Consider the following 22,428-nt stretch of genomic DNA (forward strand, 5'->3'; position numbering starts at 1 on the left):
TGTGGGAATGAAAAGTAGGAAAACTTACAAAACATGATCACATAAAGGCAGAATGCTGCAATAGTTAGAAATCTGGGCCAACAGGCAGGCACCCAGATCACAGCTGGAACTCTGAGGACTGGTTCTAAGTACTACTCATTAAGCACCCTTGTAAGTTTGAAGGGTTACTGAACAAATAAGACATTAATTAAGGACCAATTGTAAATTGCAAAGCATATCTAGGCTGGACTTAACTCAATACTATTTGAGTTTAGTAGAACTGATATATACAACTCTTTCCTCAATCTTATATTCTCATATTTAATCTCAGAGCATTAATAGCAAATTTACAGCATGCTCATATATCCGGCCTAGAAAATGAAATAAATCTCTGTTGAAGCAAAATGCATGCAAAAGCCCTTTCACAATTTCATATTCTAATCCCAATCCATGTTCTGTATTCTAAAAGTATCTATGCCGATAGCTAAAAGAAGCAAGAAAAATGAACCCCACAGAAATTACTTTGGGGTTTTATTACTTTTTCTTATATGCTTCATTTCTGGGTGTTATCAGTCTACCAAATCTGGAGTTTTCTGTAAAATTATACGTGTTGTTTTTTTTTTTAATGTATTTTTATTTGTACAGCGGATGTTGTGATCAGATATAAGCATTAACAGCAGCTTAATTTCAGTTCTATAAAAGATACAAGCAACAGTAAAATGAAATTATTTTGCCAGTACGAAAATTAAGAGGCAACTTTCTATAGAGATCACAAGGGATGTAGCTACTCAGTACAAGTAGCACAAACACTTGAGATAATTAAAAACTGTTCTCTATAGCAATTAAAAATGTTGCTATATATTCTACTTAAGGATGTCTAATGTCTATGTTTTAGACCATTATACAGCAATTCCATCCTTTCTGATAGAGAAAAAGATAAAGGAAATCTTAAGAAAACATAGGAATCTATGATGTCTGGATCCTGTCGCACCTTACATTCTACAAATGAACTAGAATATTCCAAAACCCGATTTGGAAGCAGCTTATTTGACATGCAGAAATTTTGACATTTCTCCCTGTTCTCTGTTCTATTCCAATGAATCTCAGTTCATGTCACATGAGCTAATGTTAAAATATATTAGAAGTAACTAGTATTATAAAGGTCACAAAACTACATTTCCGAAATAAAAGTCAACCTATCAATTAAAAAATAAGGAACAGCATTAATCATTAAGTATAAATGCAATGGAATGGCATGTTTAGGAAGACACTGTTTACTAAGCCACCTGCCAAAAAGTTAGCTGAAATATAGCTACATAGGGTATTACTAAAGGAGTTTTAAGCAAAAGCAAGATAATCCAGAAATCCATTTTAATTCATCTCAATAGGCAAGGATAAAAATTGGAAGTGCTGAACTCCCATATATCATGCTCACATCCAGAGGTGGTATTCAGCTGGTTCAGACTGGTTCTATTGAACCGGTAGTAATGATTCTGTGCTGGTCAGAGAACTGGCAAATTGCATCACCGGCTGGCCCCGCCAACCTCACCCCGCCCCACCCCGCCCCACCCCGCCCTATATATCTTGCCTTTACCACGCGGCCCAGCTAATCTCCATGCCTCACCCACTCTGCTCACCAAAGGTAAACATGCCGCCCACTCACCTTTCACCTCAAGTGGGGACCCAGGGACACGCCATTCCCCCACTCTAGCCTTGCCCCGGAGCCTAGCAGTGATTGGTTCCTGAACCTCACCTTGCTTTAGGATAGAAGGGGCGTTGGTACTTACCTGATACGCCCTTTCTCTTTGAGCTGCGAAGAGCATCCAGGAAGTGGGAGGTGCTTCAGTCTCTGCATTGTTCGGCTGAGCTTGAATTGAGGAACACTCCTCCTCCTTCCATGTGACTCCTCCGTAGCGTTCCCCAGTTTTGTGAAGATGAGAGGAAAAAATTCGTGCTCTCATCCTAACTAACTAATGGTTCATTGGCCGAAACAAGACTCCACCAGACGGTGAAATTTGGGTGGGGCTGGATGCTCTTCGCAGCTCAAAGAGAAAGGGCGTATCAGGTAAGTACCAACGCCCCTTCTCCTCAGAGCTGCTCAGAGCATCCAGGAAGTGGGACATACCAAAGCTGGGCCTGTCCTACGGGAGGGGCTCCGTCTGGTCTGGAACCACCTCGGGGTCTCTAAAAACCTTCTGTTAAACCGTTCTACCGAAGGAAGCCTCAGCTGAGGAAAACACATCAATCTTGTAGTGCCTGATGAAGGGTGACGGGGAAGTCCACGTCGCCGCCCAATAGATTTCGGTTATCCCCCCCCCCAGGGAGGGGATGCAGTACTTTCTCTTTTTTCTAATTTTCGACCTGCCTTAGGTTCAGCTTGTCTTGGGGGTGTGCAATGGATCACTGGTCATCCAGAACATTGTCAATACTGTGTTTGTGGATGTTGCATGCAGTGGACCCAGCCCATTTCCCATTGTAATAACTCTGCTGATGATAACTACACACACACGCACACACACACACCATTATTGGACTTTGTTTGCTGGATTGGTTGTCAACCTTCATATTTTCTATAATTGTCATCCTTGTGTGTCCACATTCTTTTAAATGGTTCCTCTCAGTTCAAGAGACACTGAAAGAATTCTAGTCATGCTACTTAGTTGTTATAACAGAATCTTGAAAACTTGTCCAAGTTTTTCTCTGTTCCACTCATCCTAAACAAAATCAAGGAGGAGTTATTGTGAATTTCTCACACATCCTTCTCTATTTGGATCGGACCATCTAATAATCTCATCTTCAAGTCCCTCCTTTAACCGTTTGTTTCTTCCTTCCTCAAAGTCAGCTCTAAATTCCTTTAGTTTGCCTTACCATTTCAAGTAGAACTATAATAATTGAATCCTTCATAAACAAATGTTTGAAGAGGATGCCTTAATTTTAGAGAAAATATACTAATCAATATCTTATCACTTTTCAAGAAAAGTTAGTGACTGCTCTTCACCAGGAAACATTTCTACACATTTTATAGAGGTGTCCATGACAACTGCAAACTTGAACATAGACTTTATTTATACATCATAAATGTTCCACTGTATTTTTATAAATGTTGAAAGCAAAATTCTGTTCAGTATTAAAAGCTAGGCAAGAGTCTAACAACAAAACTTACAGTATCTGTTAAAAGTAGCTTTACGCTACTCAAGCAGAGACTCTAGCACATAAAACTGTTTAATGTGATGGCCATTTGTCATCACCATTGAACCCTGATTGGGTGGTAAGTTGCTAGGCAGCCTGCGGATTTCCAGTCTTCTGTCTTCAATTCACAAGGGAACCTACCTGCTATTTGCTGACTCATAGGCAAACACAGTGAGAAAGAAACATATTTGCAATTCTCAGATGCATTTCTTTGAGGAAAGACTTTTAAGAGAAACTGATTGGCAGCATGCTGGGCATTTGCATTGCTGGCCTATTAAATATCTCTGAGAAGAGTTCCACCTTGTTCAAACAATCAAGGAACCCAAGAAACAAATTTCTATTCCCAGAGCACTGTTGTTAGTCCATTGAATTACCAATGAGGATACACTTCAGTTTCTTTTTACCCATTTTTTCCTGATTCTATATAGTTTTCATAAAGATTTCAAAAAATGTCTTACACTTCAGAAAGCAAAACAAAAACCTGCAATCTATCAACTCTGCAGGAGAACTGAGTTCAATTTAAATGTGTTATCTATCAGCACCAAATTGCAAATGTTTTAAAATGTCATGCCAAGTTTGTGAAAATATTTTTGCCTGGGTAATCTCTGCCATTTTGTTGTCTGAAGTACAATACAGAAAAGCATTTCATTGAAATATCAGATTTTTAAAATGTGGTCTACTTTAAAAATAAACATTATACTACTACAACCATTATTTTCAATATACAGTATTACCTTGTGCAGGACAAAAATAAACAGAATGTTCATCTATATTAAACAAAATCTTTATGAAGCCACTCTCAGAGTAAATTAAATGTTACATTACATATATAGCATCAGTTTCAAAATATCCTTGTTTACAAATGGCAACTTTATAACAAAGGGCCAAAGAAGAAAGTTAATTAATTCCTTCTCTATCCTGTGTTCTACCAAAATCTCTTATAAGGGAATACAAATATTTGGGAACAAGTAAGATCTTTGAATGGACATAATACTAATGCAAATTAAGAACAATGGGTTGAATCACAGATATTAGACTTGTTTTTTTTAATCATTATCACCGTATGATAAGTTGTTAAATTTATTTGAATCTCTCCTCCTCAAATGGAAATATTACATTTTTAATCAATTCTAGGATAACAAAGCTAAATGATTAGCTTGATAAATCAAACCATTTATTTCCCCATACCAAATGCCATGTATTAATATCAAGATTGGATCTAGCCCGTTAATATAAGCAAAGTGTTCAAAGCCCCAAAAGCACTTTAATCACCATTTTAGCACTCAGACAGTGAAACATTCGTTTCCAGCATGGGACTATCTCATTTTCTCCATCATGGTCAAGTCAGTGGCAGCTGGTGATTGGGTTAATTGCATGTTTAAGCAGAAGGGATGCTTGTGTTTAAACATACAATCTAATTATCATCCTACAAGGGATTTTTATCCAAGTGAACACTTGGGGGGGCGGGGGGTTAGGAATCCAAAAGAGGGGCCAGGGCTAAAGGAAGCAATGACTGACTTTTGTAGCCATATACCCAATCTGCTGTTAAAAATCAGACTTCTCAACATGGCCATGATTTTCAGCTAATTATACCTAGTAGTATTTTATAACGGCTGTAGTGTAAGTATACTGTATATTACCAATTCTGCTAGAGTTACTGAAAAATGAACAAAACATAAAAAGATTAAAACCAATAAAGAAGGTTTTCTCACTGAACAACAGAAAAGAAGGACAGCAATACTGAATTCTCAATGTGTTGTATCACAAAGAAGCAGGAACCAAAGATTAATGGAGCCAATCCACAATTCCTGTAAAGTACAAATTTCAAATCCAGTGGTTATAAAATGTGCATAATTTAAAAGGAAACAGGGACTTCATACTTAATTATTTGGAAACCTCCTTCCAATGTGGAAAGGTATAAATTAAAAGAACATTAAGGTAACAGTCACTGTGTTGATGGATGTTTATGGTTTTTAAAATAAATTATAAAATTACACAAACATTGTCAGAACTTCAAGAAAACGTGTCTTGATAAAATAAACCAAATTTATATTCCTCCCTTTTACCCCTGAATATCTTTAGTTCATTCAAATATTCAATGTCTCTTCAATTCTTCTTTGCCCCATTGCTTAGATTTCTTTGGGGCTTCAACAAACCTCTTTTGAAAATCCAATAAAAAGACATTATTCAGATCAGCCTGTTTCTTTTGTATATCCAATAAAGACCTTATCCAGTTCATTCTCTTGACCTGTCACTTGCATTTCCAGTTTAAATACCATTCTCTTTTTTAATTCAATTTTTCAGATTCCACTAGTTTTGCATACAGCAAGATTTGATGCCATACCTTCATTAACATACTTGCAACATTGTCTATCCATTGAAGCAGACAATAACATATACACACCTGTTGTCACCACAGTTTTTTCACCAATGTTTCTACGAACCGTAACCACTTTTTTGAGGAGTGGGGTAGTCATAAAATCCAAGAATATGTCATCAAAATTTAACTTCAAACCCCACCAAAGGAATAAAACAGGGGAATTAGACTTCTGGTTGGCTTAATATACCCCCCCCCCCAATTTTTTAAACAGTATCAAATACTCTATCTTATCCATTCCCATTAACCTCTTTAGACTCATTTACTTGGATAATCCACCAAAATGATAAAAAACCCAATATAATTATCTAAAGTATCTATCTGCTTGTGGTATTAATAGATTGCAACACAAAATATGTCAGCATACCCACATAATGTCTGTTACTCTGGGAAGCTTGCTTGATTTGAATGCATGTATGAATATTGATACAGTCCTAAGTATCAAATATGGAATCTTATACAATAATCACCACAGCAATAGCTATATAATTTAAACTCTGCCTTTTGTGCTCCCACTTTTGCCAGCGTCAATAGCAAAGAGGATTACTTGGGGAAAACACGAGTTTTCTATTCAATCTGACCAATACTTGAGCAGTCTCTACCTGGGCTTTCTATTAGCTATTACCATTTTGTTTACATTCTGCTATGTGATAACATTCAGTTTGTACAATGAAACAATAGCTCTCAAGCTTTTTTTTCAGTGAACCATGAAACAGGAAATTGCTTTAATAAATCATTGTTTCATATTGCAGATGGCAATTCGTATTCCTTGCTCATTAGCAAGCAGGAAATCATTTGTTAAGTCATTTGCTGCTGCATTTTTGTTTTCAGGGAGATCAGAAATATCTTACAATTATCAGGCTTCTTTTATAGCTTCTGAAGCTATAACATTTCTAATTTCTTTATTTGCAGTTTCTTCATGTTTTTTTACATAGTGAGACATCACATGCACTAAAATGTATTATCATATTCCCATCAGGCAAAGTCCATTTTTGGCAGTCAGTGGAACTGGAGTTCAAAGCTAATTCAAAATAGGTATAAAGAACTCATCATTACCACATTCCTGGTTTAGGCATTCCATTTAATGGTATCAATGATTACACTGTACTTGTTACCTAATCTGTTATGTGATGGCTTACTTTGGTTTCATTGAAAACTTTCATCAGTATATATATGATTGTACATGAAGGATTTCATGGGATTTGAAATCAGTCTCTATTTTCACAACCCTCACATAAAATTGCATTAATGGTAGCCTAATTCACACTGGGCACTAAGCCACAGTAAGATTTATTTAAGTTTATTTAAGTTTTGGCTTTTTGTGTTGTGCCAAATACTATGGTTTTTGGTTCAGCATGTTGTATTAAACAACGAAATTATAGCATGATGTATGAAGCCGGTAAGCGTGTTGACATTTTAAAACTTAAGTTCTGCTAAAACAGCTAACAGATTAAATCTCAAATACTGTGTCCGCTGGCTTCATTTCTACATGAACTATAGTCTATTTTTACAATTCATCACTCATAAAGATTAGTGATAAATCACTATTCCATTGTAGGCTGAAATAAGTATCATATAGCAATTATAAAACGAGGTCAGATTACTGCTTGGAGTAATTTGGAGTAAATAATTTGGCCAAGATAGGCTGAAGACTCAACATGGTGGGACAAGCCACCTTACATAGTGCAAATACCAAGCAGCAAAGCAATGCCAAAGAACCATTCACTGACATTTGAGACATGATTTTATCACATCATCAGCAACAGTAGATGGTTTGGTGGGACAACAGGAGACCAGAGTCAATTATAGACACAAGCTAATTCTGGTTCTGCTTCCATCTTTCTCCCTTCCAATAACACCATTACATTTTGTCACATAGCACACAAAATGCATCCTCTTGCATTTGCACTAATTTTATATGAAAATTAGGAAGAAATTATGCAAATCAATTCCCCTATAGATGTATTACATCTCATTGTGCTCCCACAACTTTAGTCAATCAAGCCCAAAGCTTTATCTCTGATTGTCTCACACAGTGGAGAACAGGACACCAGGTTAAAAATTGCCCAGAGTCACTTGCTGAGATAGGTGGCTATAAAAATCAAATCTTAAAATCAGAAATGATCTGGAAGGGACATTGGAGTTCTTCTGGTCAAGCAGGAGACCATATACCATTTCAGATAGATGGCTGTCCAGTCTTTTCGTAAAAACCTCCAGTGATGAAGCAACCAACGTGTGAAGCAAGCTGTTATATTCAGGGGTGGGATTCAAATGGTTCTGTCCGGTTCTATAGTTAACCCCTTGTTAACTTTCTAAGCCATTTGGAGAACCGGTAGTTTTTGATTTTTTCCACCCTTATTACATTCTTGGCAGACAGCCTAGACTTCCTATCTCCAGAGCTTCTGAGGCTTGGCTTTCTTAAAGGAGAAGGGTTGTTTTAATTTTTTACACTGCTGTTGGGAGGAAATATTTCCCTGGATAATCAGCACTTTGAAGAAATAATTGAATAATGAAGCAAAGCTTTTAGTGACAGGGAACCAAGACGAGTGACATTCAGCAAGGCTTCTTGGCTAGCTAAAAAGATTGACATTCAAACGTGAGTTTACATACCCTTTCTGAGTTTTGGTCTAAAACTGGTTTTTGGTGAAGGTTAATTCTGTGCTTGGTGATGTTTAATCCTGTGTTTATTGATGAGATAATTTTCCCTATTCAGCTTCAACAAGCAACAGCTACTGTTGTGGTTTAATTATTTGTATTGTGTTTGAATTTTTTCTTGCCTCATGGTTTCTTTTTCTATCCGGGGAGGGGGGTCTTCCTTTACTGCTTTAGTACTATCTGGCACTGTCCTTTTGGGGTATACTTCCAAGAGACAGGATGCAAGCTTGGCACTGATGTTTTTTACTGCCTTTCTGGGGGGCATTTCCTTAAATCTGGATGATTTCCTTAGGATATCTTGTGAGCTGAGTGAGACCAGCTGGTATTTTTAAGTGGTGCAAATAGATCTAAGGACTGCTTTTCCCAGGTGTGCTTTTTCTGGAGAGCTTAAATGACCTCCTTGCTAAAGGGTTTCACTTTATGAGCAAGAGTTGGCTGCTTGATAGTTATCACTGCATTTTAACTACTTTCATTCCTCAAGGTGCTCTGGCACCCTGCCTGATTTGTAACTCCGGCTTGCAGGTATTTTTAATCTAATGATTGGTATTTAGGGCAGCTTTTTGCAAGCAAAGAAGCTTTCTGTATTTTTGTACTTGACTTACAACAGTTCATTTAGTGACCATTCAAAGTTACAATGGTATTGAAAAGTGACTTCTGACCGTTTTTCACACTTACGACCATTGCAGCATCCCCACTGTCATGAGAGGCCAGGCGAGGAGAAGCACCCCTTGACATGAGTGATGTTGAGTTGGCCATGCCCACCCAGTCACATGACTACCAAGCCACACCCACCAAGCAACGCCCACAGAACTAGTTGTTTAAAAAAACTGAATCCCACCCCTGCTTATATTAGTTAATTGTGCTTACTGTTAGGAAATTTCTCCTTAATTCCAGGTCGCTTCTCTTTTTTGCTTAATTTCTATCCATTGTTTCTTGTCTTGGCTTCTGGTGCTTTGGAAAGTAAGCTGACCTCCTCTTCTTTGGGGCAGCCCCTCAAATACTGGAATACCACGTCACCCCAGTCCTTCTTTTCGCTAGATTGGCCACACCCAATTCCTGAAATTGTTCTTCATATTTTTTTTGTCTCCAGGCTCTTAATCATCTTAGTTGCCCTTATTTGCACTTTTTTCAAACTCTCAACATATTTTTGTAAGGTGGTGAACAAAACTGGATGCAGTATTCCAGGTGCAGTCTTACTAGGGTTATATAAAGTGGTACTAATATTTCATTAATATGATTTTGATTTTATGCCTCTGTTTATACAATCAAGAATTGTATTAGCTTTTTTGGCTGTTGCCACGCGCTGCTGACTCAAGGTCCCTCTCACAGTTCCATTTTTGAGCCAGGTTTCACCTAACACAAATGAATGAATGAATGAATGAATGAATGAATGAATCATGGTGTTGCTCGTTACAGCAGAATCCATCCTCTTCAGATAGGCAGTCAGAGAATATAGCTATTAGAATAAGCAGATTTGCTCATTTTGCTGCCTTATCTTCTTTAATATAATGGATCCTTGTCTCTCTGAAGATTATCAAACAAGGTGAGATTAAATTTTATTCATACTCTCTCTATTCTTCCCATACTCGACTCAGAGAATAGAACAGAACAGAATAGAATAGAATAACAGAGTTGGAAGGGTCTCAGTGGTGGGATTCAATTTTTTTTACTACCGGTGTTGTGGGCATGGCTTGGTGGACGTGGCAAGGGAAGGATACTGTAAAATCTCCAGTCAGAGGTGGTATTTGCCAGTTCTCCAAACTACTCAAAATTTCCGCTACCGGTGCTCCAGAACTGGTCATAACCTGCTGAATACCACCTCTGAAGGATCCTTCTAGTCCAACCCCCTGCTTAAGCAGGTAACCCTATGCTATTTCAGACAAATGGTTATCCAGTCTCTTCTCTTCTTAAAAACTCTCAGTGTTGGAGCATTCACAACTTCTAGAGGCAAGTTGTTCCAATGATTAATTGTTCTAAATGTCGGGGAAATTTCTCCTTAGAGTTCTAAGTTGCTTCTCTCCTTAATTAGTTTCCACCCATTGCTTCTTGTCCTGCCTTCAGGTGCTTTGGAGAGTAGTTTGACACCCTCTTCTTTCTGGCAACCCCTTAGATATTGGAACACTGCTAACATGTCACCCCTAGTCCTTCTTTTCATTAAACTAGGCATACCCAATTCCAGCAATTTTTTTAATATGTTTTAGCCACCAGTACCCTAATCATCTTGGTTGTTCTTCTTTGCACTCTTTCTAGAGTCTCAACATCTTTCTTACATCATGGCAACCAAAATTGGATGCACTATTCCAAGTGTGGCCTTACCAAGCATTATAAAGTGGTATTAATATTTCATGTAATTTTGATTCTATCCCTCTGTTTATGCAGCCTAGAACGGTGTTGGCTTTTTTGGCAGCTGGTTCATATTTAAATGATTGTCCACTAGGACTCCAAGATCCCTCTCATAGTTACTACTATCAAACGAGGTATCACATATACTATACCTGTGCATTTTGTTTTTCTTACCTAAATTTACAACCTTACTTTATATTAAACTATTAAACATGGATGTAAAATATTAAAAATGGATTTAAAATTGAAGCCAGAACTTTTATTTTAGGTATCATGGATAAGCAAATTGAAAGAAAACATGGGAGTTTGTTTTTATATATAACAATGGCAAGTATTTCATATACACATTTTACTGGAGGAGTATACAAGAGAACAGAAGAAAGATATACAAGGAAGAAGTTTTTGAGAATTCTCCTTTTACGAATATTATCTAGTAGTATGAGTTTAACGTAGTCATATAACAGAGAGTACAACAAATTGTCTATAAAATAAGAAAATATCTCATTCATCTCTTATAACGATTTTGCAAATTTGAATCGCTCCCTTTATATTATACCCTACTGAACCTGGTACCCTCAAAAACCTCAACTCCATAATCTGCCCTTGTAGTCATATAGCTTATAAACCCTATTTTGTGGGGGGGAAACTCCAAAGGTTTTTTTTTAACATGACACTGTGACTTCTATTCATTCAACAAACTGAACACACACAAACCTCTAACATTTTTCATTCCTTCAAAGTGTATATTGCCTGCAGCGATTTATATATATAGCAACTTAAGCAACAAGGCAGGAAACAATTGTCTTTTAAATTAACGCCAAACAATCTTAGCATCTTCCCTCTGAAACTGTTTTTCCTTTCTTTGAGAGAAAAAACATGTATGTCATTTATATTAAAGAACATTCCAATCAAAACTATGGACTGTAAAAACATCTAAATCAGGAGAGAGTGCATAAGGAGTATGTAACTGTTGAAAGAGGAAGATAAATCTGATTCTAAAGTGAAAGAACTCCCAATATATAGTTGGAGTACCAGTCTATGTTTAACCTCACCCTGGACCTAGAAATTTAATTCCTAGAAGTCATCTATTGATCTTGCCTCCATAAAAACATATGCCATTGTATTTATTAGCCTTTATGATGCTACACAACTTTTGAAGCCATATTTGACCTAATGAGTAATCAATCATGGTTAAAAATTATAACTTTATGCTGAATCTATAAAGTTTTTTATATGAAAGGCAATCACAATTTCAGAGCATTGTAAGCTGTTGCACTTTTACTTTTTATTTTTTTTCGTCCTTCCTTATTCTAATATACAATCACAGCAATTCAAAGGAAACTGAAATACAATTAAATACGAAACATGATTTATTTTACTGAATTTTTAAAAGAGGACCATATCATATGCCATCCAATGTTCTGGTTAATAAATGCAAGACAAGAGAACATTCATTGTCAAAGTTGAACTCAATCTCTCCTATTTTATTATGGAATATTCCTAGTAATTATGCAACAGTTCATCACCATGTATCCTCTTAAAGACACAAGATTATTTTCATATTTATTAATACAGTGTAATCAAAAACAATAAAAATCAAATTTAGGCACACCATATATACATCAAGCTACAGTTCTCAAACAGAAGGAAAGTTCTCTTTTAGGAATGGGAAAGTAAAGTTTCCCTGCCTTTAAATAAAAATGAAAAGCTATTTAAAACTTGGTCCTTTTAAGCATGAAATCAAAAAAGCATGACTCTGTTTTAATGAACTTTGTCAAACATTTGCTTTGCCTTAATACATTTCCATTAGCTAAAACCAATCCGTTTGGCTCGAAATTAGTCTCTCCCATTTACTGTTTTAATGCACAATTTGTCCTGGGATGTATCCTTGTCTGAACACACTCATCCATACAGCTATGTAACACCCAATAAAAACAAAAACAAAAAACAAACAAAATACATTTCTGAAATATATGATTCCGAATCTGGCCTTTCAATGCACGTCCTATTAAGGATCATAAATAACTGCTTCCTCTTTGCATAAAGACAAGTAGTTTTTCTACTTAATCTGAGGAGCCAAAAATATGGAATCATTATTAAGTCAGTCATAGCAATGGCAAATTCCTTTCCATGCTCACATAGTTTGTGGCTTGGCCCACCTAGTTCTGCTATTTCATTAGAAAAAAATGTGGGTTTTCCAAGCCCCCACCCCTTCTTTTAAATTTTGCTAAACTGCTGGTCAAAGCTCATAGGGTTGATATGCAGAGGTGATGGGATTTAGAGGTATTTCTTCTTAAGAACAGTATGTAAAAATGTTAGGTTTAAGACCATCTGTTCTAAGAGATAATGATTCACAAAAATGGTACAGGCAGGATTCATAGCATTCCCCATCAGTGGTGGGATTCAAAATTTTTTACTACCGGTTCTGTGGATGTGACTTGGTGGGCATGGCACGGCTTGGTGGGCGTGGCAGGAGAAGAATACTGCAAAATCTCCATTCCCACCCTACCCCATTAACCTGCTTTCTAGCTCCATTCTCCTGTGCAGGGCAACAAAAGAAGACCCAGCCAATCAGCTGAGACTCGGGAGGCAGAGAATAGATGGGAACGGGGCCAGTGAGAGGTGGTATTTGTTGGTTCTCCAAACTACTCAACATTTCCACTACCGGTTCTCCAGAACTGGTCAGAACCTGCTGAATACCACCTCTATTCTCCACGCTGACGTTGCCCCCAAGAACAGGGGGAGACTATTTGTGGCTGAAGTGGACTTGAACACAGATCTAGTCTAATACCTGGACCACAGATATGCTGTGTAGTGCTTGGCATTTCTATAAAAGCCTATGTGCTTCGTTTATTTAATTCTCCGTAAAACAATTTTATTAACTGAGATATAGTTGAATCGTGCTTGCTGCTGTTAGAAACCAAAAAGCCACATCATGTACTGTGGGTTGTTTTGGAAGGGAGCAAGAAGATAGAAAGCAACTCTTATCCAAAAGACACACAGTAAAATCTGGCAGAACATTCTCCAGAAACCTCATATCTATCTACTGAGAAGAACATGGGTGGCTGCATTTTTAGATTCAATTTATTAAGTGTTAAAGCAAAGGATAATCATCATCTAACAGAAATGACATTTTAAAGCCATAGAATTCTTTAACACTCAATTTTATGTCTACAAATCTAGCAAAGGAAGAAAGGATTTATTTAATTAATAATTTTATATGGGAAGGATTTCCTGGGTACTTGCATAACACATTTCTGTCAGAAATAGAAATATAACTTTGTTCATGCTGCAATGGTATTTACATCAAAGTATCCAGAACATGTACATTACATTGAATTGTTGAATCAAGCAAAAATCTTATTGTCTCTTTATTCCTACATCAAAACTTTCACATTTCCCACATTTTGAAAATATATATTTGGTGTCAATTTTCTTCTTTGGACAGAGGAGAAACACTATCTCTGCAATTGTATTTTTTTACTCCAAATTACAAGATAGTAAGAAAATATTCATATATTTTAGTCCAACCAAAAAAAATCAAACATTCCATTTGTTGATATTTTCACTAGCTCCAATTAAAACAAAAGAAAAAAAGAAAGCAATTTTTTTTCAGAATTATTCATCAAGTAAATTCCTAGAATGGGGATGGAAAGAAATGAGAAGATTCAAATATTAGGCTATTATATTACATTGCAGCTGTGAAGCTTGCAGCTCATATTCAGTTAGACAGAGGTTAAGAGAAAGAAACAGGCGATTCCTCAGCTCTGAAAGTACAAGATATAGAGATATCAGTCAACAGTCTCTTTCTAAGCATATAGATGCTTGGCTTAGCAGAGACCAGAAATAATATAATCTCTGCATCAGCAAAATCAGAAAGTAATTTAGGATATGTCATTAGTTACCAAGTCAATTAAAGAAAATTGTATAGAAATTGCTAGTGGTTAATGTTTCTAAATGTAGTCACACTTCTGGTTGTACAAAATTCACAAATTCACAAGCAGTACTCTCGATGGCTGAATCTGGTATTTCCCAAGATATTAAAAGTAGTCATAGTACCTTCATCCATTAAAATAAATAATTTTAACTCCTTATTTGGGAAATACAGTATCTTCACTGTATCTTCATTACAATGATAATGATACAAGCAACAATAGCATCCAAAAATTCTTCATCACACATGTTAAAAACATGCGACAAGACAAGAAAGTCTCAATACTAAGTATATACCTTCAGCTGTGGAGGTGGTTAATAGTATCAAGTTTCTGGGTGTGCAGCTGACGAATAGATTAGCTTGGTTGCTCAACAGTGAGACACTGGTGAAGCAGGCACAACAGTGCCTGCATTTTCTGTGCTGTATGACAAGAGCACATCTTCTTTCTCCTGTCCTTACCACTTTCTATAGAGGGACAATTGAAAGTATCCTGTCACATTGTATTACTGTGTAGTTTGGAAGTATTACTGTTTCGGAGTGGAAAGCAGTACAGAGTGGTTAGGACAGCAGAAAAGATTATTTCTATCCAGGACATAGCATATAAATGCTGCTTGACCAGGGTCCACAATATTGTCATGGACAAAACACATCCTCCCCATGACCAATTTATTTTGTTACCTTCTGGGAGGAGGCTTTGTCCTATCCAAAGCAGAACAATTAGATTCTGTAATAGCTTTGTGCCATATATATCGACTTTGTTAATTCTCAACTCTTTTTTCCGCTTTGTATTCAAAATGGACAGTGATTAATTTGTGTGTGTGTGTGTGTGTGTATAGAATGTGTGTGTGCAAATATGTGTACGGGTGTGTATGTACGTATGTACGTATGTATGTACGTATACACACACACACAAATATACATTTCCTTTGAGAGCAGGCAGAATTTCCTTTTTTAATGTGTTCACAGAAAAAAAGTGACGATAAAGAGTATCTCATCTCATCTCATCTCACCTAGATAAGAGATAAAATCAATTCAAACCATCTCACATTTGAATCAGCTGTAGATTTATTTAATTTTGGTACTTTTATTAAGAATGATAAAAATGTCAGTTACAGATCAACAGGAACATTAATAATAACCTTCTAAGTATTATCATGGCTAGCTGTAACCAAGATCAACCTTTGAGTCTTCACCGGATCCAGGTATTATCAAAAGTTATGAAAGTAACTGTAATAAGTGCATTTAATATGAATCTAAAAGAATATGATCTGCACACATGCCCTTGATATTTTATGTTGGTATATGAAATTTTAAGACAGCTTTTCCCAATACCAGTTGATTAGATGTCAATGTATTACTGTGAAAATTGCAACATTTTTAAAGGTTTCCATGTAACCTTTATTAGGTTTTCAGATCATTCATTTACTTTTTCATAACAAACAATGACTTATTTGCCCATTATGTTCTTTTGTAAGTCAAGATAAATAAACCAGGGTCTGTGGTTCATGACAAGTGCTAAATAAACCACAGGTTATGTTACATATATCCATTCCCAGGGAGGAGCCAAGTTTGGGCAGTAGTACTAGACCCCTGGTAAGTTAAATTTCTTCCCTTAATGTGCAAACACTGAAACCACAGCCAGAATCTCTGCTAGCATTACATCTAGCATTTTTTCTACAGAACTATCAATAATCTCAGTGGTGATAATATTGCATTACTGCTAAATCCATCACATTCCTGTCCCTGAATGCTCCTAAGAGATTCATGCTAAGTGGTACACAGTTCCTAGAGCAATATCATACAAGGTTAATGAGATCTAAGATAAGGTCCAAAATTTATTTCAAACTTAACTGTTTTTACATAGACATTTAATTTAGTTCCAGGAAAATACACTTTTACTATTTTATCTCTGCACCTGAATGAACATATGGGAAAAATTGAACGGAGAATGGTCATTATATTAATGGCTCCCTTGACTGTAATGTTAGAAAAATGTACTTAGAATTTATCAAGCTTCCCTTCCAGCATTACTTACGACAAAAACAAGAACCATCCCCAGCTCTTTCCAGTGTACTCTGGTTAATACAGGCTATAAACTAGACTAATAATTATTTTCTTAAATAATTTGATTTTAATCAATAATTTGATTTTGGGTTCTCTTTTATATATAGATAAACATATTCCACAATGCATACCAACCAAATAACATACAATTATGCAATAGCATAATGAAAAAACAAAATAAAATGTATAATTATATATTAAAATAATCAGATCCTTCTTTTGTCCACTTAAACAAAACAGGATCCTGTATTTTTACTTTTAGGATAAGCTAAACATAACTATTTGTTTCTTTGGATATGCTGTTGCCAATTACACTTGAAAAATAAAGACCACTATATTTTCATAGATTTTAATTTCAAGAGATATATAAATATATAAGAGAGCATCAGCAATTTTTAGGACTATCTATTAACAGTCTCTATCAATATGCAGGTTACTGAGCTTTATCAACATTTTACACGGTTGCTAATTTTGGAATATTAAGCACTCAATTGCTAACATTTCTAATGTTTGTGTCTTAGAATATGTGGTTATTCAGAAATAACACTGAATTTCCCAAAAGCACAGAACTAAATATAACGTCATGAAGTGAACTAGTTCATTGCCCGACAATCATTCTAATTCACAGCAAGAGAAAACATGGGAAAAGCAGATGCAATGAAAACCTGCTATTGGATCCCCCAAACTATGGGGAATGCAACATCTTTATCAGTGATAATGGAAAAAGAGATAGAAAGCTCCTGAACATTGGTGTGGGAGGAGGGTGATGAATCTGTTCTGAAGAAAGGACAAAAATTCATATAATAATAAGATACAGTAATTATAAGCAAGAACTTACGGCTTTTTAGGTTTTTTTATGAGAGTTATCGGAGAAGGTTCCTTTGATAATTTATATCCAGGCTTTTTTCCCCCTATAATTCCTTTCCATATGTCAACAGGAACCCCACAGGACTTTTAACAGCCTGGATTTCCTTGTCAACAAACCAGGAAGGGATAATGGAATACTTCTTAATTCTGGTCCACAGAAAGAGTTGTGGTTCTGACCCTTATTCTTTTTTTTTTTTTCAGAGAAACAGCCAATCACGTTCTATCAAAGGCATATTCACAGATTCGGGTACAGATTGTGGAGAGAAAAAGAATGGAAATCTCTACCTCCAGGACAGTGGAAACCCCAGTTCTGGGATAGAGAGCAGCCTTTGCCCTACTTCTTATGCATTCTTAGTAACAAGCTCTTTCTGCCTCTCAGGCAAATTATGAAGGGCCTCAATTAAGTATGAAAATCAAAAAGAGCAGCCGGAGCCAATACTGTTAATCCAGAACATAACCTAAGGCTTCTTAAACTTTTTGTTTTCAGGACCTTGCCTCACTTCCCAACTGACAAATTTGTAGAATATTTATTAAATCATGTAAAAACAATAAAATTAAACCCATTAGATGTTAACATATTTTTCAGGAAAAAGCCCTATATTTTTTAACTAATCAAAAGTACGAATAAGAATGAAACGATTTTAAACTTTTGCAATCTTTAATATTTGATCATTTTTATTTCACAGAACCCTAAGAGGGTCTTGGGAGCCCCCAGAGGTCCTTGGACCACACTTTATAAAAATATTGACCTAAAGTGTTGTAGATGTGCTTAAAGTCAAAACTGGCTTCCCTTACTTTTGTCACTGCTTATAGCATCTAAAAAATTTTCAGTAGAAGTCAATAGTGGCCATTCCATTCTGTGGAGACAAATAATTTTAAGATAACATAGTGACAAATTATTTGATATGGCAGTTTGCCTAGAAGTATACATGATATTACCACACTTTTATAGTAACAAGACCTAGTCAAATAAATATTACTAGCTTACTCATTTCATCTCCCTTATTGTCTGGGTTTAACTTGGCAGCAACTGCCCAAGCTTATGTTTCAGCAGTGTCTGGAAGTCCAGTAATATTTTAGTGTTCAGCAAAACATTTGTATTAGCTTCCCTTGCATAACAAACAAGGAAATAAATAGTGAATTGCTCCCTCAGAGGGAAAGGATTGTGTAGTCTGACATAGTTTGGAACAAAACAGGCATAAAGGCAATATTCACTATCTTAAATTGCTGGTTTTAAGACTGAATCATGATGCATTTTTATCACAGAGAACACATGAAGCTATAAAAATCTGAGTATGGGAATAGGCGAGGCATACTGATACAGATTTATTTTAGGAGGTTACATACCAGCAGAGTAGGATTGAAAAAAAAATAGGAAATAACACTGAGTCTTGTACATCAGCCAGATCACTAAAGAATTTGACATCCTTTTTCCAGTCTCTCAACAATCTTTGCTATAAATACAGCTACCAAATGAATGCAAGTCAGTAAGTACAAAAGCACATGATGAACAATGGCAATATCTTCAAGCAGGTCATTAATAATAATCTAAAATACATCTGGAAAGAGAAGAAAATGAGGTTTATACTCTGCCCATTCATTCTTATATATTAAATCTGTTGTTGCCTACCACAATCAAATGTCTCTGGGCAATTTACAACATCATCCAATTCATTAAAATATTCACAGTGTGACAACCTGTAAATGGAATAACTTGGAAAAATATGCATGCAAAATGCAAGACCTCAAAAATAAACAAAAAGAATCCAGTAAATGATAATGTCAGCACAAACATTCTAAATAATTCTGTTTTGAGCCATTTATGAAGTGTTAATAAAGTGGGGACTCATCCTATCTCAGAGGAGAAGCAGACACAGCAAAAGGAAAGCAGTATCTATGGGTGGGTGGGCCAAGACTAGTCAAACAAAATGGTTCTGTTTTTGATTTCTGATAAACACCAGGGCTTAAATACAGATCCCAAGCTGATAGGATTTCAGATCATAATGTTTTCACATTGCTTTCAAGTGAATAATGGATTTATTCAAAATTAGCACAATGGGCAGCTTTCTAATAATTTTCAGCATCTTAATATTTTACCATATATTGAAATAATCATTCCCTACCAGTCTTTTTTTTTTTAATTCCATGAACCGATATTCCCATCTGAAAGTAAATTCTATTGAACTTACTAAGATTTTTTGAGCAATTATGCTGTTAAGAAAACTACACAAGAATGTTATCAGTTTGAGATTATCTTCAGGCTTCTGTGTTTCCCACTATTAGCCAGATAGCTAAACCGATTTATTTTCTTCTTAAATACTATATATTGAATTTAATGCAAAGCTAGCTTTATTTATTTTATGACACTGTGATCTATTTCCCTTTGGAGAAACTACTTCCCTTATTCCTCTTTCCAATTTCTGAACTTTAGATCCTGAGAAAGACTCTAAGAGCAACTGAATGGTTCTGAAGCTGCCCCTCACTTAGCCCAAACAGAGCAGAGTGAAATTGTCAAGAATGGTAGAAAGTGTCACAGGTACAGACTTTTTCCCTTTCCTTCTCTTTTGCAAAGAATGAAGAATTTATTGTTGCAACTACATTAATTTGAGGCAGAATAGTAATTTTGTCTTGTTTTCAATATTAGGAATAAAAACAAATTTGAATGTTTTCAAACAATTGAATGTTCAAAGAGGAAAATTCTCTTAAATTAATAAAGCCTTATCTTGTATTATGAACATGTGGTTACAATTTCCCCAAATCCAGAAGAAATTCAAACACAAAATAATTTTGGCCATTCAACATTTCCACCTCCTTCTGAATCCAATGGCATAGCTATTTACAGAGATCTGACAACAAATATAAACAATAGTGCTTCTGAACTTGAGATGTGAGGAGGGAGGTATTAATATGATGCTGAAAAGAATTACTTTTTAAAGGCATGAAGAAGAACTGATGCCAGAAGGTGGTAATCACACATACTATTAAAACATTCACATTATATTTTGATGAACAGCAATAGAGTATTGAGGCACCATCTTAAATCCTGGATTAGCAATTAACCCCCATCCCAACAAATGTAACAAATACAGCACAAGCATGTGACACACAAAACATATACTGTACAAAATTAATTTCCAGAACTGTTAAGTGGAATGGTTTGCCTCCATAAGTTGTAGGTGTTTAAGAATAGATTAGATAGCAATTTGTCCAAAATGGTATAGGATCTCCTGCTTGAGCAGGAGGGTTGGACTAGAAGACCTCCAAGGTCCCTTCTAGCTATTATTCTGTATAAAATGTGAAACTTACATATTATCAATGAAGTATCAAAAGGGGGAAATATCTCCTTTGACATCTTTATGAGAAAGAAAATATTCCTATCAAAGGGAATTATTCTTCTAAAACAGGATTCAAACCCAAAGTTTGCAATCACAAGCTATAAGACACTTCAGCGTTTTCAGAGACAACTGCCACCACTGGTCCAAAAGTATACAGCAGAATTTAGAAATTATTATCATTCCTGCCCTGAATCAAGAAATAAAGCCAAAATGGCTATATGGGTAAAAAGGAGGGAGAACCATGAGGGTGCCGGTACTTCACAACTGCACAGGAGGATAAAGCAGCTGCTTCCAAAAGGTGGGTTGGAAGCAGAGGATTCAGTAAATGGCACCCCTTTAAGAACAGGGCAATAAAAGTGATTCACAAACCAGACAAAATGACACCCACTGATGTTCCAAAAGCAAAGATACCTTGCCACATTAATAATATGCTTGAAGCAGATGAAACACTAGGCAAAGGACTATATTGCATAGAGAAGCCAGGGTGGGGTTATGCAGTTGGTTAAGGTGTGTCAGAAAGTGGTACACATTTTCTTCTGCTTTACTTCCAGCTACAGCTAGATACTAAAAGCTCTTGACAGTCCCGGGAAGAAAATCCTTCAGAGCAGAGACGCTGTAACTGCAACATTTTTAAAGCTGGCTGGCTTGGAAAGGGAAGTTGGCGATCTGGGTACCTGGCCAGATGCTCCCGAACGAAGGGATGGAACCGCAAGCAGGTGGAAACCAGGTGGAGCAATCCAATCGCCCTTCACCCCAGCTGGAAAGAACTCAGCGCGGGGGAGGGAGGGGAGGAAGAGCCACCCTAACCAATTCGGGGAGATGGGAATCCACCCGCTTCGCTTTGTCTTTCGGCAGGAGAGGGAGATGGGGAGGAAGGAATATTTTGCAGGGAAGGGAGGCAACGCGGACGAAGTACTGAAAGGGATGGGGAAGGTGAGGCTGTGGAGGTGAGTTACAAGAGGCGCGGGAGAGCCAGGAAACAAGGGCGCGTGTTTGGCGGGGAAGGCTTTCTCCCTTACCGTAGACCCGGAGCCAGCCCTGCCGCTGACAGACCGATTCCCTCAGGATCCGCTCCAGAGTGCTGGCCGCCCCGACGAGGTCCGCGGGTCCGGGTAGAGAATGCTTCAGCCGCTCCAAGCAAGAGTCTCCTCCTTCCCCGGCGTGCTCCATCCGCCGCTGCTGCTGCTGCTGCCGCCGCTGCTTCTGCCGCCGCCCCACGGCGGGGTCAGCCACGACCAAAGCCCCTTCAGCCCGTCACTTCCTCGGTCCTCCACTACAGCTTTGCCCCGGCTGGCGGGGCCCGCCCCCTTCCCGGTCACTGGCTGCAAGCGCGCCGCTGCTCCATCCCGAGGCCGCCTCCTGGGACGAGCTTGCTCGGCGTCCCGCTCTCAACCCACACTCGGAGCTCCGTCGCCCCGTGCACGGCTTCTCCCTCAGCCCCGGCGGCATCCCAGGGAGGAGCAATGGAGCACCGAGCCCTCAGCAAGCTAGCCGACCTCGCTCCAAGCAGGCACGGGTGGACAGTTGCCGGTTGCGAAGGAGAATCTCGGCCAGGCGTACTCAATCGCCCATCGACACCTACCTCCACGCCCTCCTCGGCTCCCAAGCGAGCGTCGTCATCCCCTTCTAACCGCTGATTGGCAGGATGCAAACGAGGCAGAGGGCCCTGACGGGACTGCCAGGCT

The 22,428-nt window shown here is 37.3% G+C and overlaps 1 protein-coding gene across 2 annotated transcripts in view; it reads right to left on the reverse strand.

Moving 5' to 3' along the window:
* Window positions 1-22,330, reverse strand: part of RASAL2 (RAS protein activator like 2) — a 242,552-nt gene extending 220,222 nt beyond the window's left edge. For both annotated transcript variants that reach the window (XM_087930466.1, XM_026703316.2), the window contains exon 1: window positions 21,763-22,330. In XM_087930466.1, coding sequence (XP_087786592.1) covers window positions 21,763-21,913 — 151 coding nt within the window. In that variant the 5' untranslated portion in view covers window positions 21,914-22,330. The remainder of the gene's footprint in view (window positions 1-21,762) is intronic.
* Between the last annotated feature and the right edge of the window lie 98 nt (window positions 22,331-22,428).

The sequence above is a fragment of the Pseudonaja textilis genome, chromosome 3, assembly GCF_049901715.1.
Source record: "Pseudonaja textilis isolate UNSWEBS1 chromosome 3, rPseTex1.2, whole genome shotgun sequence".
NCBI classification, from domain to species: domain Eukaryota; kingdom Metazoa; phylum Chordata; class Lepidosauria; order Squamata; family Elapidae; genus Pseudonaja; species Pseudonaja textilis.